This window comes from Hipposideros armiger, unplaced genomic scaffold (assembly GCF_001890085.2).
Source record: "Hipposideros armiger isolate ML-2016 unplaced genomic scaffold, ASM189008v1 scaffold_1434, whole genome shotgun sequence".
NCBI classification, from domain to species: Eukaryota; Metazoa; Chordata; class Mammalia; order Chiroptera; family Hipposideridae; genus Hipposideros; species Hipposideros armiger.
The window spans coordinates 244,723-260,801 of NW_017732784.1; the positions used below are offsets into that span (position 1 = coordinate 244,723).

At 41.8% G+C, this 16,079-nt stretch overlaps 1 protein-coding gene across 1 annotated transcript; it reads left to right on the plus strand.

The window, feature by feature from the left end:
- The first annotated feature begins 509 nt into the window (after nt 1-509).
- Nucleotides 510-15,826, plus strand: NANP (N-acetylneuraminic acid phosphatase). The gene is made up of 2 exons (XM_019633897.1): nt 510-658; nt 14,948-15,826. Exons 1-2 carry the CDS (start codon nt 572-574, stop codon nt 15,605-15,607), a joined length of 747 nt encoding a protein of 248 aa, XP_019489442.1. The 5' UTR covers nt 510-571; the 3' UTR covers nt 15,608-15,826.
- Nucleotides 15,827-16,079: the final 253 nt, after the last annotated feature.

Sequence of the window (16,079 nt, forward strand, 5' to 3'; positions counted from 1 at the left end):
CTCTGGTGCTCCTGTTCCTAACGGTGACCTGTCCCTTGGCTGTAGACACGTAGACACACACACACGGCAAACAAAAGACCTGGGACATTTCAGAGACTGCAGCAGAGGCTGCCAACAGCTCCCTGTGCGACACCCCACGCGCCTAACGAGAAAAGCCAGGTTCTTAGTCTCCTTCCCAGGTGCCAAATGGCACAGAATCCCTCCATTCCCCGTCTCAACCCCCCGGCGCAGTTATGACATCTTCCTCACTCAAGGAGGGCATAATGAAAAAATAGATAAGCACAAAAACGCTACAAATAAGGAAAATGGTGCTTCTTCTAATCGCCCTCCACCACCGTAAGCCACTCAGATAACCACTCGCGCCCTAAAGACCACAATTCCGAAGTGTGGCTTGCTATCGCTGTTTTCAGGCGCTCAAACACTGAGACATCTCGCGGGAGGTCGGCAGCCTTGGGTGTGGGAGGGTCAGGCGATCCTCACAGCTCCGCCCACATGTTCCTGGAGGATGAGCTGGCCTCACGCATGCGCTGGCGGGGCAGGGAGTTGGAGCGTGGGGCTGGCGGCCGGCAGGATGGGGCTAACTGTGCGGGCCGTTTTCTTTGACTTGGACAACACGCTCATCGATACGGCGCGGGCAAGTAGGAAAGGCATGTTGGAGGTAACTTCCAGGTACCCTCAGCCCTCCTCCGAGCGGAGTCAGCGCACCCCACCCCATACCGCGCGCCTTCCGGTTCTTTTGGTGTCCTTTCACCCCCTTTACTTACACCGCACCCGGAGTCAGGTGATCCCTCAGGGGGCCCGGAGGCACTGGCCTCAGGTCCTTTGAGATTCCTCCATCCCCTGCTACCCGGAGGAGCGGGAAAGGATGAGTGGGCTGGAGAGGCTGCCTTCCTTCCAGCCTGGCGCCTTACGTCTCCTGCCTATCTACGCCTAGGCTCTGGGAAACTGGGTTCTTGAAGTAGGTTCCAAGCGCTTTGGGACCAGGAAGGATGTCATTAAAGCTGCCACGATGGCAGAATTACCCACAAACGTAGAAAGACAGTCGCACCACGCCCCGAGCCACCTGGCTTTTTGCCAGGACAGGTTTGAATCAACCAGGACGAGTGCACACAGCAGGCTCTCTGTGATTGACCTCAGGAGAGGGTTGTAAACGCCCCCCCCCCTCCACACACACACATACACACACACTTGTTCTTCCGTGGATTTTTGAGGAGACTCAAGAAGCTACACAACTGTCAGTGGTGAGCCTGGACTTAATTGACTGCAGAAACTTTCTCCCCAGAAACTCCCCTCCTGTCACCCTTAGAGGGACACGCAAAAGTCCGTCCTGCACAGGGCATTTCTTTCTTGAGGCTCAGCATGCTCAGCAGCATTCTCTCCTCTAGACCCACAGATGCTGTGTTAGACCTTTCCTGTGTTCTTCAAGCCCTGAATCCTTGCCTGCTTTCTTTCCTCTGCCTTAAAATTTAAGGAGAAAACCAAGGTTATCCGATGTGAACAACCCATTTTCAAAAGCGAACCATTCCAACCCTGAACGCCCCTCCCACTTCTTGCTTCATTAGTTAGGTGCTGTCTCCAGGATCTTCATCCTCTGTGCATTCCACCCCTGCACATTCAGGTCTGCCCCGTAATTTAAAAACAAAACAAAACAAACAAAAAGAATGCTTCCCTTGGGACTTCCTTCTTCCACTAAATGTTACATATCTCTTGACAGCCATGTTTTTTAGGAGAAATCCATACCCATTATCTCCATGTTTTACCTCCTATTTATTGCTAAATCCACTGCAGTGTAGCTTTTGTATTTGCCACTAGAATGAAATTGACAAGTCATTAGGCATCTTCCGATTTGCCAGAATCAGTGGACCTTTTAATTTTATTTTAATGACTTTACTGAGGCATTCCACACTATTGAACTGTCCCTTCCATTTTCACACCCTTGACCTTGCTCTCAGGGACAACAGTCTGTGCTATATTGCCTCTAGTATCTCTAGCCACAGATGGTACATATTTACCTGTGTGTTCTTGGCAGGCCAAGCCCAGGGTGTTGCAATTAGGCCAAATCATGCTGTAGGCTAAGAGTTCAGGCTTTAAAATTAGGCATTTGAGTTTAAATCATAGCTCTCCCAGTACCTAGCTGAAAGTACCTGAACAAGTTATTCAACCACTCTAAATCTCAAATCCTCATTATAAAATTTGAATAATGATATTAGTCCTCAACAACCCTATCAGGTAGGCTTAGTATAGTGCAGCGGAAGTACATTGCATCCAGTGTTCACTTAATGAATTGTACTACTACCCACCCTGTCACCCATTCTATCACTTGCACATCCTCTTGGCCTTTGTCTTAGTTAAAGCTGGACTTGTCGCTCATCTAGACTTTTGCTGTGGTCTGGTCTACATTCATCTTAAAATTTCTGAAACAAATGTTAGATTGTATTTCTCCCTGGTCTTGATACCCTCCCTTATACTAGCAGTGTATTTAGTTCAGATATCTCCTAATGCACTTGCCAAAGGATATTACAGTTATTTTTTTGCATCTCAGATGCCCACAACTAAATAATTTCCTAAGAGGGAGCTGTCAGTCATCTTCATTTGACACATAGTAAATGCTGAATGAAAGCTGGATGGATGGATCAAAATCCAGGTCTCCCCATACTTGGTTCTGTTGCCAACTTCTTTGAACTGTGTGCTTTTGACTATATTCCCCATACTGTATTTCACATCCCTATGACTATTTTGTGACTACCAATTTGTACTTCCTAATCCCTTCAACTTTCTCATGCATCCCCAACCCTCCTCTCATCTATTGGGTTGTTGGAAAAGTCATGATGTATTTTTCTATGTTTTTCATTGCAAAAATGTGTCATGACCTTTCTGACAACCCAATAGCAACCATCATTTGTTCTCTGTATGTATGAGCTTGTTTCTATTTTGTTTGCTTGTTTATTCTGTTCTTTAGATTCCACATGTGAGTTCATATGGTATCTGTCTTATTCAGTCTGACTTATTTCACTTAGCATAGTAACCTCTAGGTCCATCTGTATTGTAGCAAATGGTAAGATTTCATTATTTTTGATGGCAGAGTAATACTCCATTGTATGAATGTACCACAATTTCTTTATCCAATTGTCCGTTGATAGGCATTTCAGGTGTTTCCATGTCTTGGCTATTGTGACTAGTGCAGTAAACATAGGTGTGCATATATTTTTTCTAATTAATGTTTTGGATTTCTTTGGATAAATACCCAGGAGTGCAATTGCTGGGTCATAAGGTAGTTGTATTTTTAACTTTTTGAGGAAACTCCAAACTGTTTTCCATAGTGACTGCACCAATTTGCAATCCCACCAACAGTGCACAAGCATTCCCTTGTCTCCACATTGTTTGTTGATTTATTGATAATAGCCATTCTGATAGGAGTGAGGTGGTATCTCATTGTGGGTTTGATTTACATTTCTTTGATGATGAGTTACCATTGAGCATCTTTTCATATGATTATTGGCCATCTGTATGCCCTCTTTGGAGAAATATCTATTCAGGTCTTCTGCCCATGTTTTACATTGCTTGTATTTTTTGGTATTGAGTTGTATGAGTTTATATATCTATCTATCTATATAGATAGATAGATAGATAGATAGATAGATAAACTTTATTGGGTTGTCAGAAAAGTCATGACGTATTTTTTCTATGTTTTTCGTTGCAAAAATGCATCATGACTTTTCCAACAACCCAATACATGTTAAGGCCTTATCAGATGTGCCATTGGCAAATATCTTCTCCCATTCAGTGGGATGTCTTTTTGTTTTGTTAATGATTTCCTTTACTGTGAAAAAACTTTTTAGTTTGATGTAGTCTCATTTGTTTACTTTTTCTTTTGTCTCCCTTGCCCGAGAAAATATGTCAATAAAAATATTACTAAGGGTAATGTCTAAAAGTTTACTTCCTATATTTTCTTCTAAGAGTTTTATGGTTTCAGGTTTTACATTTAAGTCTTTAATCCATTTAGAGTTTATTCTTGTATATGGCATAAGAAGGTGGGCTGGTTTTAATTTTTTTGTGCTGGTTTCAGTTTTCCCAGCACCATTTTATTGAATAGACTGTGTTTACCCCAATGTAAATTCTTGCTTTCTTTGTCATAGATTAAATGACCACATAGGCATGGATTTATTTCTGGGATTTCTATTCTATTCCATTGATCTCTGTGTCTGTTGTTATGGCAAAATCATACTTTTTTTATTACTGTAGCCTTGTAGCATAACTTGATATCAGGTAGCATGTAACCTCCCGCTTTGTTCTTATTTCTCAGGATTGCCATCGCTATTAGGGGTCTATATGGTTCCATATACATTTTAGGATTATGTGTTCTAGTTATGTGAAAAATGCCATTGATATTTAATAGGGATTGTACTGACTATTTATTACTTTGGGTAGTATGGACATTTTAACTGTATTAATGCTTCCTATTGAAGAGCATGGTATAAGTTTCCATTTATTTGTATCTTTAATTTCTCTATTCAATGGCTTATAATTTTCTGTGTACAGGTCTTTTACTTCCTTGGTTAAATTTTTTCCTAAGTATTTTTTTTATGCAATGGTAAATGGGATAGTTTTCTTTAAAGATTTTTTTTAAAGATTTTTTATTGGGGAATTGGGGAAGGGGAACAGACAAGTTGCTGTCTTTTTGTTCTTCAGTCTAGTTGTGGAGGACATCGCTTCACTGGCCCATGTTGGTATTGTGATCATCGTGCTCTTCCCGGCTGAGGCAGATCGGTCGTGGGCCATTGGATGGCTGCTCACGGCCCCTCACACCGACTGCCAGCCGCTCGTGGTAGCTCACAGCAGCCCACTGCAGCCCCACTGCAGCCCCACTGCAGCCTACACCATCGCTGGCGACTCACGGAAGCCCAGCTCCAGGTCAAGCTGTTGTTCACCATCTTAGCTGTAGAGGGCGCAGTATCACTGGCCCATGTGAGATCCGAACCGGCGGCCCTGCTGCTCAGAGCTCGCGCTCCCAAGCCAACTCTTAATGAACAGGCACTCAGCCAGCCCCTGAGATGGTTTTCTTTTTTAAGATTTTCATTGGGGAATTGGGGGAAAGGGAACAGACAAGTTGTTGTCATTTTGTTCTTCAGTCTAGTTGTGGAGGACGTTGCTTCACTGACCCAAGTTGGCACCATCATTGCGCTTTTCCCAGGCAAGGCAGATCAGTCGCCGGCTTCTGGATGGCTGCTCACTGCGGCTGCTGGCCACTCACGCTAGCTGCTGGCTACACACGGTAGCCCATGGCAACCCACTGCAGCAGGGGTTGCAGCCTACACCGTGGCCGGTGACTCACGGCAGCCCAGCTCCAGGTTGAGCTGTTGTTCAGCATCTTAGCTGTGGAGGGCAGTGTCACTGGCCCTCATATGTGGGATCCAAACTGGGGCGCTCTGGTGACCCAAGCCAACTCTTAACCAATGCGCCACTTGACCAGCCCTGAGATAGTTTTCTTAATTTCTCTTTCTGATAGTTCATTATAGGTGTATAAAAATGCAACTGATTTCTGAATATTAATTTTGTATCCTGCTACTTTATTAAATTCATTTATCAGTTCTAATAGTTTTTTGGTGGAATCTTTGAGGTTCTCTACATATAGTATCATGTGATCTGCAAATAATGACAGTTTTTTTTCTTCCTTTCCCATTTGGATGCCTTTCATTTCTTTTTCTTATCTGATTTCTGTGGCTAGAACTTCCAATACTGTGTTGAACAAAAGTGGTGAATGTGGGCATCCTTGTCTTGTTCCTGATCTTAAGGGGAATGGTTTAGCTTTTCCCTATTGTGTATGATGTTAGCTGTGGTTTTCTCATATATGGCCTTTATTATGTTGAGATATGTTCCCTCTATCCCCACTTTGCTGAGAGGTTTTTTTTTTTAATCATAAATGGGTGCTCTATGTTGACAAATACTTTTTCTGCATCTATTAATATGATCATATGATTTTTATTATTTATTTTGTTAATGTGGTGTATCACGTTAATTGATTTGTGGACATTGAGCCAGGAATGAATCCCACTTGATCATGATATATAATCTTTGTAATGCATTGCTGAATTGGTTTTGCTAATATTTTGTTGAGAATTTTTGCATCTATGTTCATTAGGGATATCAACATATAGTTTTTTGTGTTTGTTTTTGTTTTTGTAATGCCTTTGTCTGGTTTGAAATCAGGGTAATGGTGCCCTCGTAGAATGGGCTTGGGAGCCTTTCCTCCTCCAGGAATTTTTGGAATAGTTTGAGGAGAATAGTTGTTAATTCTTTTTTGAATGTTGGTAAAATTCACTTCTGAAGCCACTTGGTTAAGGATCTTTGTTTGTTGGGAGCTTGTTGATTACTGATTTAATTTCGTTGGGGGTAATTAGTCTGATCAGATTTTCTGTTTCTTCTTGATTCAGTCTTGGAAGATTGTATACTTCTAGGAATTTATTCATTTCTTTCAGATTGTTCAATTTGATGCTGTTTATTTGCTCAGAGTATTTTCTTAAAATTGTTTGTATTTCTGTGGTTGTCACTTCTCCTGTTTCATTTCTGATTTTATTTATTTGGGTCCTCTTGAGGAATCTGGTTAGAGATTTGTCAATTTTTGTTTATCTTTTCAAAAAACCAGCTCTTGGTTTCATTGATCGTTTTTATTGTCTTTTAGCCTCTATTTCATTTATTTCCTCTCTGATGTTTATTATTTCCTTCCTTATGCTCACTTTGGGATTATTGTGCTGTTCTTTTTTTATTTCCCTTAGGTGTAAAGGTAGACTGTTTAGTTGAGATTTTTTTCTGTTTCTTTAGGTAGGCCTGCATTGCTATGACTTTCCCTCTTCAGACTGATTTTGCTGTGTCCCGTAGATTTTGGGTCATTGTATTTTCATTTTCATTTGTCTTAAGGTATCTTTTGATTTCTTGCTTGATCTCACTGTTGACCCATTCTTTATTTAGTAGCATGTTATTTAGTCTCCATATGTTTGTGCGTTTTTCAGTTTTTTCCTTGTAATTGATTTCTAGTTTCAAACCATTGTGGTCAGAGAAGATGCTTGATATGATTTCAGTCTTCTTAAATTTATTGAGACTTGTTTTGTGGTCTAACATGTGATCTATCTTGGAAAATGTTCCCTGTGCATTTGAAAAGAACATATATTCTGCTGCCTTAGGGTGAAATGCTCTAAAAATATCAATTAAATTCATCTGGTCTAGTGTGTGTCATTTTAGACCACTGTTTCTGTGTTGATTTTCTGTTGAGAAGATCTGTCCATGGGTGTCAGTGGGTTGTTACAGTCCCATGCTATAATTGTGTTATGGTTGATCTCTGCCTTTATGTAGGTCAATGTTTGCTTTATATATTTAGGTGCTCCTCTGCTAGGAGAATAAATGTTTACTAGGGTTATGTCCTCTTATTAGATTGATCCCTTTATTATTATGTAATGTCCTTCTTTATGTCTTATTATTGTCTTCGTTTTAAACTCTACATGATCTGACAATTAAGTTCCAAGCTTATTGCAAAGATGTTGCTAACCTTTTTTGATATGAGAGGTTTTATTCATTATGAATTTGTACCAACTGGACAGTTAGCCGAGTTGACTATTTAGAAGTGCTGAAAAGGCTGCGTGAAAAAAGTTAGACGACCTGAACTTTTCACCAACCAATTTTTCATAGCTCTTGCATCACGCCAATGCACCAGTTCACATGGCACTGTCTGTGAGGGAGTTTTTAGCCAGTAAACGAATAACTGTATTGGAACACCCTCCCTACTCACCTGATCTGGCCCCCAATGACTTCTTTCTTTACCCGAAGACAAAGGAAATATTGAAAGGAAGACATTTTGATAACGTTCAGGACATCAAGGGTAATATGATGACAGCTCTGAGGGCCTTTCTAGCAAAATAATTCCAAAATTGCTTTGAATTGTGGACTAGGTGGTGACGTTGGTGCATAGCTTCCCAAGGGGAGTACTTTGAAGGTGACCATAGTGATATTCAGCAATGAGGTATGTAGCACTTTTTCTAGGATGAGTTCTCAAACTTAATTGTCCTACCTCATATTTTGTTTTCTAAGTATTGCTACCCCAGCTTTTGTGTTGTTTCCATTTACACGAAATATCTTTTTCCATTACTTTACTTTCAGTCTGTGTGTCTTTCAGTCTGAGGTGGGTCTGTTTTCTTATCCATTCAGCTATCCTTTGTGTTTTGGTTGGAGCATTTAATCCATTTACATTTAACGTGATTATTGATTAGCATATAGTTATTACCATTTTATTATTCATGTTTTCAGTCTTCATTGTCTTGTTTGTTTGTTTTCTTTTTATTTCTGCTTAAAGAAGTCCTTTTGACATTTCTTGTAATACTGGCTTATTGGTAATGAATTCCTTTAGCTTTTTCTTGTCTGGAAAGCTCTTTATCTCTCCCTCAAGTTTAAATGAGAGCCTTGCTGAGTAGAGTAGTCTTGGTTGTAACCCTTTGTTGTTTATCACTTTGAATATTTCCTGCCACTCCCTCTGGCCTGCAAAGTTTCTATCGAAAATCAGCTGACAGTCTTTTGAAAGCTCCCTTATAAGTTACTACTTGCCTTTCTCTTGCTGCTTTTAGAATTTGCTCTTTGTCTTTAACCTTTTCTATTTTAATTATAATGTGTCCTGGTATGGGCCTGTTTGGGTTCATCCTCTTTGGGACTCTGCACTTCCTGGGCTTGAATGTGTATTTACTTCGCCAGGTTTGGAAAGTTTTCAGTAATTATTTCTTCAAATATGTTCTCAGTCCCTTTCTCCCTCTCTTCTCTTCCTGGTACTCCTATGATGTAAATGTTGTTACGCTTGATATTGTCCCATGGTCCCGTAAACTATCTTCATTTCTTTCATTCTTTTTTCTATTTGTTGTTCCACTTGGGTGTTTTCTGCTACCTTGTCTTCTGATTTGCTGATTTGATCCTCTGCTTCATCTAATATGCTGTTAATTCCTTCTAGTATAGTCTTCATTTCAGTTATTGTATTCTTTATTTCTGACTGGCTGTATTTTATGGTTTCTATGTCCTTCTTAATGCTTACTATCTCTTTGTTGAAGTTCTCACTAATATCCTTAAGTATTCTTATAACCAGCGTTTTGAACTCTGGTTTTGCCTCCATTTCATTTAATTTTATTTCTGGAGGTTTCTACTGTTCTTTTATTTGGGACTTTTTTTTTTTCTTCATTCTGGTTGCTGCTCTTTGTTTGCTTCTATGTATTAGGTAGATCTATATATCTCTCAGTCTTTGCCGGGTGACCTTATGTAGTATGTGTCCTGTGTGGTCCAATGGCAGTCTCCCTGATCTCCTGTGTGTATGTTCCAGGAGTGTTCCTTGAGTGTCTTGTGTGTGTTCTACCCTGTTGTAGGTGTGCCTTGATTGTGTCAGTGGGTGGGGTTGACTCTCAGGCTGACTCATTGTGAGTCAGCCAACAGTATATGAGCTGGTGTGTGTGGGCTGATCACTCAGAAGAGGATTTGTCCCTGTCGCTCTTGTGCCTGTTGAGACCCCCACTTTGAGTGTGCTGCTTGTAGGGCTAACCAGGTAGTGCTCTGGTGTGGTCTGAAGTTGGCTTCTGGGTGTGGAGTTTCTGGTATCTCTTGGTAGGATCCCCCGTGCAGGCCAGCTTCAGTCTTGCCTGTTACTGGCCCATGGCTACCTGGTAGGAACCACAAAGCAGTATGTGTTTGGCTGCTGCCTATGCTGGACCTGAAGGCATGTGGGGTTGGCCTCACTGCGAACCACCAGTAGTGGCCCTGAGGCTGCTTAGCAAAAGGTCGAGGGCCCCCTAGGGCTGTTGCCATCTGCTGGCTGCCTATAAGATCCAACTATTGAAAGAGCCCTCTTAGGTGCAGGGGCTGGGTTGGTTGACCTGGTGTTGAGAGTGCCCTCGGCGATGCATCTCTAGCTGGATAGGGTGTAGTCCCAGGGAGTCATGAGACATGGCTGGTGGTTTTTACAAAGTTAATGCAGATTCAGTTCTTTCACCGGTGTTCGACCTGTGATTACTTCGCATGGTGCACCAAGAACACTGCAGCCAGCCACTGCTCACGTTGGGGCAGGGCCTGGAGTATGACCACTTTGCAAGAAGATGCCCTTAGCACACTGCAGCTAGCTACCACTTGCTTGAGGCTGGCAAATCCCTGACAGCTGCCCTGTAGCGCCTGTGGCGCAGGTTTTCGGTCAGTGTGTCCACCACCCAAACCTCTTTGGGTTGTCACTGGACCACCTACTGCTGTAAAAGCCTTCATGGCTTAATAGGGAGGGGCTGACCACCCAGGCACCAAGAGTGCCCCTGGCATTGCAGCTCTAGGTGGGTGGGGTTTCCTGGGAGCTAAGGGGTGTGGTTGATTTCTTCTACAAAGTCAATGCAGTCTCCATTCTCGAAGTGGTGCCGGGCCCCTGGGCACCCCACAAAAATGCCCCAAGAACACTTTAATCAGCCACCGCCCATCTCTGGTTCACAGGTCCCCAAGAGCTGCCCAAAAAGCTACTACAGAGCAGGTCTTGGGTCACCCCCAACAACAAACATTTCCCAGGCTGCCATGGTAATCCACCACTGCACAACGGCTTCCACAGCCTGTGTGATGGGACCAGCAGTCCAGAGTGTAGGACCAGCTGTGCAGGAGGTGGGGACCCAGGGCATCACCAAGGCAGTGCACATGCACAGATTCTACCTGACCAATGTGTTCCCAGCCTTGGCCCTTTGCATGAGGACTCAACACTGAAAAGATGTCAGCCTCCTGTAGGCTACACATGTATCAGGCTCCACACTGGGACAACAATGGCTCTTGTCCCTGCAGCCCTCATGCTGCAGCCACACAATTCAGTCTTTCCCTGCACATCTCTGGGCCTTCCAAGCCATTGCCCCTCCACCAGAAACCAGGTGAGTATTTATAAGCAAGTCTGTGTGGGGGCTCTGTAAGAGCGCATCTGGGTTTCTAGCTGCCTGTCTCACTGGGACAGGCAGACAGGATTCTTGCTGATTTTTACTGCCAGAGGCCGTGAGAGCTCCTCTTCCTGACACAGGACCTCTAGGATGGGGAGCCCAGTGTGAGGCTGGGACCCCTCCCTTGAACATCCACCATGGAGGTGTTTCTCCTGGTGTTGAACCACTATCTGTGGCTTTTGTGGTCAGCCTGTTTCTTGTCCCTACCCTTCCTACCAGTGTTGATGTGGCCTCTTCTTTATATCCTTAGTTATAGAGGTTTTGTTCAGCTAGTTTTCAGATGATTCTTGAGGTACATTGATCTATATTTGTAATTTTGGTGTGATCCTGGGATGCAGTAGGCATAGCATTTACCTAATCTGACATCTTTATTAAATAGAGTTTTGAAGTAAAGTTTTAGCTTATATTATGTCTACAAATTGATTCCCCATTCCCACTATCTAGTCCCCACTATCTTAGGGCATCTTTATTCAGGTCTGTAGGTACCTGGTGAGTTTATTCTACTCACAATTTTTTTCAAGCCTGCCTTACCCCTTCCACACCTCCAAGTTAGAGATCTTTTTCCTCTGCCCCCAATTCAATCAAAATTCCCGTTCTCTCAGTGCAAATGTTAGGAGAGTTTATACTAATAATAACATGTACTAATTCAACTTGGGTATTATCTCTGTTTGATCTAATATTAATATGTGAATGGCTGATAAAGTTTTTTCCCAAAGATGTTAATATTATTAAAATGCTACTTGTTTTCTCAGATGAAATCTGTAATTAGTTGCTGTATGACAAAATGAGAAAGTTAATTCAGGGGATGTAATGGGAAGAAATTTTAAACCCTGAGAGTGGTATACTATGCCTTTACAAGAATCTCCTTTTTAAGATAAGCTAATTCTGTTTTTTCAGAGACCCAAGAATGTACTTAATGAATTGTCAGTTGCAGTAACATAAACTTAGTTCTTTATCAGCAGCCCTCTGTTTACTATGAGTCAGCTCCTATTTAAGTACAAGTACGGTGGAGTCCTAGAGGCCTGCTTCTTTTTATTGTGTAACAGTAGGGTTGCTGAACCTATAGAATGACCTTCAATCATAGTTCAAGAGTAATTCAATTGACATTATTATAAAAGATGGTGACATAGTGACATAACCAGGAAAGTTGAAAAAACTTGATTTGTTAATTGAAATTTAACCTTATAAGGCAAAATTTTTCAGTGTTTTGCCTTCACCTAAAATTCTTAGAGCTGGTATATTTTTCTTGGACTGACAAAACTTTTCTTAATTATTACATTTTCTTATGGGCACAAATAGCCTAAAAAATCCTTACCTTTTTTTTTTTTTTTTAATTTTATTGGGCTGGGCCGGCCGAGTGGTGCATTGGTTAAGAGCTGACTTGGGACGCTAGTTCTGAGCAGCAGGGCCTCGGCTTGGATCCCACATGAGGGCCAGTGACACTGCCCTCTACGGCTAAGATAGTGAACAACAACTTGACCTGGAGCTGGGCTGCTGTGAGTCGTCAGTGACGGTGTAGGCTGCAGTCCCTGCTGCAGTGGGCTGCCATAAGCTGCTGTGTGTGACTGGCAGCCAGCATGATTGGCCAGCAGCTGGTGTGAGCTGCTGTGAGTGGCTGTCCAGAGGCCAGCGACTGATCTGCCTCACCAGGGAAGAGTGCAATGATAATACCAACATGGGCCAGTGAAGCGACATCCTCCACAACTAGACTGAAGAACAAAAGCACAGCAACTTGTCTGTTCCCCTTTCCCGACTCCCCAACACTGTTCCCTCCCCCAATTCCCCAATAAAATCTTTAAAAAAAAAAAGATTTTATTGGAGAATTAGGGAGGGGTAACAGTGTTGGGGAATTGGAGAAGGGGAACAGCCAAGTGGTTGTCCTTCAATCTTAGTTGTGGGTGGGCATAACCCACCATCCCATGCAGGAGTCCAACCTGAAACCTTGTTGTTAGGAGCACATGCTCTCACCAGCTGAGTCATCCTGCCACTGCCACCTGTTGGCAGCTCAGTGGCAGCTCAGCTCGGGCGCAGCTCACTGGCCTATGTGGGAATTGAACTGGCAACCCTGTTGCTCAGAGCTCACACTCTTAACCAACTGAGTCACTCGGCCGGCCAAAAATCTTTACTTTTGATGTTAGTTATTGTTACACTCTGAGGGAAGAAGAATGTGTCTGTTCATCTATTTCTTCTTTTCAGTGGATGAATTGAGTGTCTGGTGTGAGTAGCATACCACTTATTTTCTGTATAGTTTAGGGCAACATATTTTAACTTGTTTGACTTCTTTGTTTCAACAGCAGACAATTTTTAGTGCAAACTATGTGCACTGCACTCATCTTCAAAGATCCAAAATAGTCTTGGCGTCGTTGACTTTCCCCAGTTGTCTCTAAGACAGGGACTTCAAGTGCATTTAGTTTGTTTGGGAGGTGATCCCAGGAAGTACTCTAGGGGGATGGTGAGTAAGACAGGGAAGGGAAGGAATTGAATACAAGTTACATAAATGAGCAGGTTACTGGTGTGAACAGCTGGGGAACTCTGGGAGACAGTATGCAGAACATTCTTTGCTTGTCCCTCCCAAGGGGCAAGAAAGCCGTGATATTTTATCACCAATTTCGGTCCCTCATTGGTTGAGGCCTGCAACACTTCAGCCCAGCCTATGTGCATGGATTCTCCTATGGCCAAATAAAGCCTTCAGGCAGAGAAACCCAAGCGCTTACAGTATGAAGACATTGGCATGTGTACGAAGCATGTGTGCCAAGGGGACTGAGCAGCATGTGCTGTAGCCGGGGACTCAAGGGCCTCTACAGACTGATTCCAGACAGCCTCTCCAGTCTCATCTCTTAGCACCCCCCTCATATGACTTCCGTTTTGGCTGAACTAAGACTCTTGCCTTTACCAGTTCACAAAATTCCAAGATCTGTGTCTTTGTTCAAGCTGTTCCTTCTGTCTAGAACGATTTTTATCCTCCTCCCAGCCCACTTTAGGGGGTTGGCAACTCTTTGGTTGAAATGTTTCTTCCTCTGCCAAGCCCTTCCCAACAACCCTGTGGAATAACTTGCACCTTCCACTTTATATCCACAGTTGTTCATAAGATTGTCATGGCACTCAACCCAGTATTTGTGGTGGTTACATACCTGCTTTTTCCCCACCAAATAATGTCATGAGGACAAAGGACCCAGTCTTCAAGTGCATAACCGTAGTGGAAAGGCAAGCATGTGGGCATTGGAAGTAAGCAAGTATGGGCCAAATGGATAAGAACCTAATATAATACAAGCCAAGATATAGAGCTGTGGGAACATGAGAAGGAGTGCTTACTTCTGAAAAGTGAATCAGAACCAGGGTAACAAAGAGAGTGACTCAGAACTACTTGAATTTTTTTTATCTGGAAAATTAGGTTTGGAAGAAACACTGACTGGGTCATTAAACTGCTGAAATCACAGAACATGCTTGATTTGTTTAGAGCTATATACACGTTTTTAAAAGGATAGAATTGGATCCCATTTTATATAATGGTCAATTTAGGTCTTCAAACATAAAATGCATATAGATGAGAAAAGCTGAGATGAACTAGCACTATTTCTGGTTATTTCTGGGAAGAGTCTAAATAATAGTTGTTAGAAAATTAAAATGTTTTGCTAACTATAAGCACAAGTTTTATTTTCATATCTTCATGACAAGAATGAAAGGTAGTAGACTTAAACTGCCAAATGAAGGACTTTTATTAGCTATATAAAAGAAATCTTTTTATAATAGAAATTGAAAAAAAAAAGTATGAATGACTTGTCTAGAGAGGTTGGGAGATCTTCACTCTGGTATTCTTTAAAAATAAGACCAATTCCCACCAGAAATGGTATAGTAATAGGGCTGCATTAAGACAGAGGAGTGAGTTAGAATCCCTGCTCTAGGTTTATAGGATCACATCTTCTCACAGCATGATAAAGATATATAGTGTGTTAATGGAGTTATTTTCCTTTATTTAGGTGATAAAGCTCTTACAATCAAAATACCATTATTACAAAGAAGAAGCTGAAATCATCTGTGACAAAGTTCAAGTTAAACTCAGCAAGGAATGTTTTCATCCTTCCAATACATGCATTACTGATCTAAGGACTTCACACTGGGAAGAAGCAATCCAGGAAACAAAAGGCGGTGCAGCTAATAGGAAATTAGCTGAAGAATGTTATTTACTGTGGAAATCGACACGTTTACAACATATGACACTAGCAGAAGATGTTAAAGCCATGCTCACTGAACTTCGAAAGGAGGTCTACCTACTTTTGTTAACAAATGGAGACAGACAGACACAGAGGGAGAAGATCGAGGCTTGTGCCTGTCAGTCTTATTTTGACGCTATCGTTGTAGGTGGAGAACAGAAAGAAGAGAAACCAGCACCTTCCATATTTTATCATTGCTGTAATCTCCTTGGAGTACAGCCTGGGGACTGTGTGATGGTTGGTGACACATTAGAAACTGATATACAAGGAGGCCTCAATGCAGGGCTGAAAGCAACAGTCTGGATAAACAAAAATGGAATAGTGCCACAAAAGCCATCTCCCATGCCACATTATACAGTTTCTTCTGTGCTAGAGCTACCTGCTGTTTTACAAAGCATAGACTGCAAAGTCAGTATGTCAACTTAAAGCACATAAAAGGGCATGATTATATATTTTACAGGCTTTGAACTAAAAAATTTTAAGGCATCCTGTATACTATGACCCAGTTCCAAGAATAATTTTACTTATGATTTAATAGCCACCCAACCATTTACTGGTATTTATATCTGGATATTCAGAATACAAGTTAGTTGTAGTAGTGTGATCAAGAAAACTTGAAGAAATGTATTATTTGTTAATCTGTGACTTGAGGTTTTTCAAAAATTACTTTGTTAATTTTTACCATCTGGGATCCAAGAAGATACCAAGCGGGATAGCTTATACATGGATGCACAGTTACAGGCCTTACGTTCTGGCTTAAAAATAGACATTCTAAATCATATATAATAGAGATTTATCAGAACTTGATCTAGTTAATATAAAATAAATACCAAGTCACATGCAAATCAAAGGCATTTAATAGTCAAATTATTATATGTATTTTCTTTTTAAAAAATAC

What these genes read in the sequence shown, in the direction of transcription:
- NANP (XM_019633897.1), top strand. Translation starts at nt 572, where the DNA reads ATGGGGCTAACTGTGCGGGCCGTTTTCTTTGACTTGGACAACACGCTC. An exon ending in GTAGGAAAGGCATGTTGGAG is followed by an intron (nt 659 to 14,947) that starts GTAACTTCCAGG and finishes TCCTTTATTTAG; the next exon opens with GTGATAAAGCTCTTACAATC.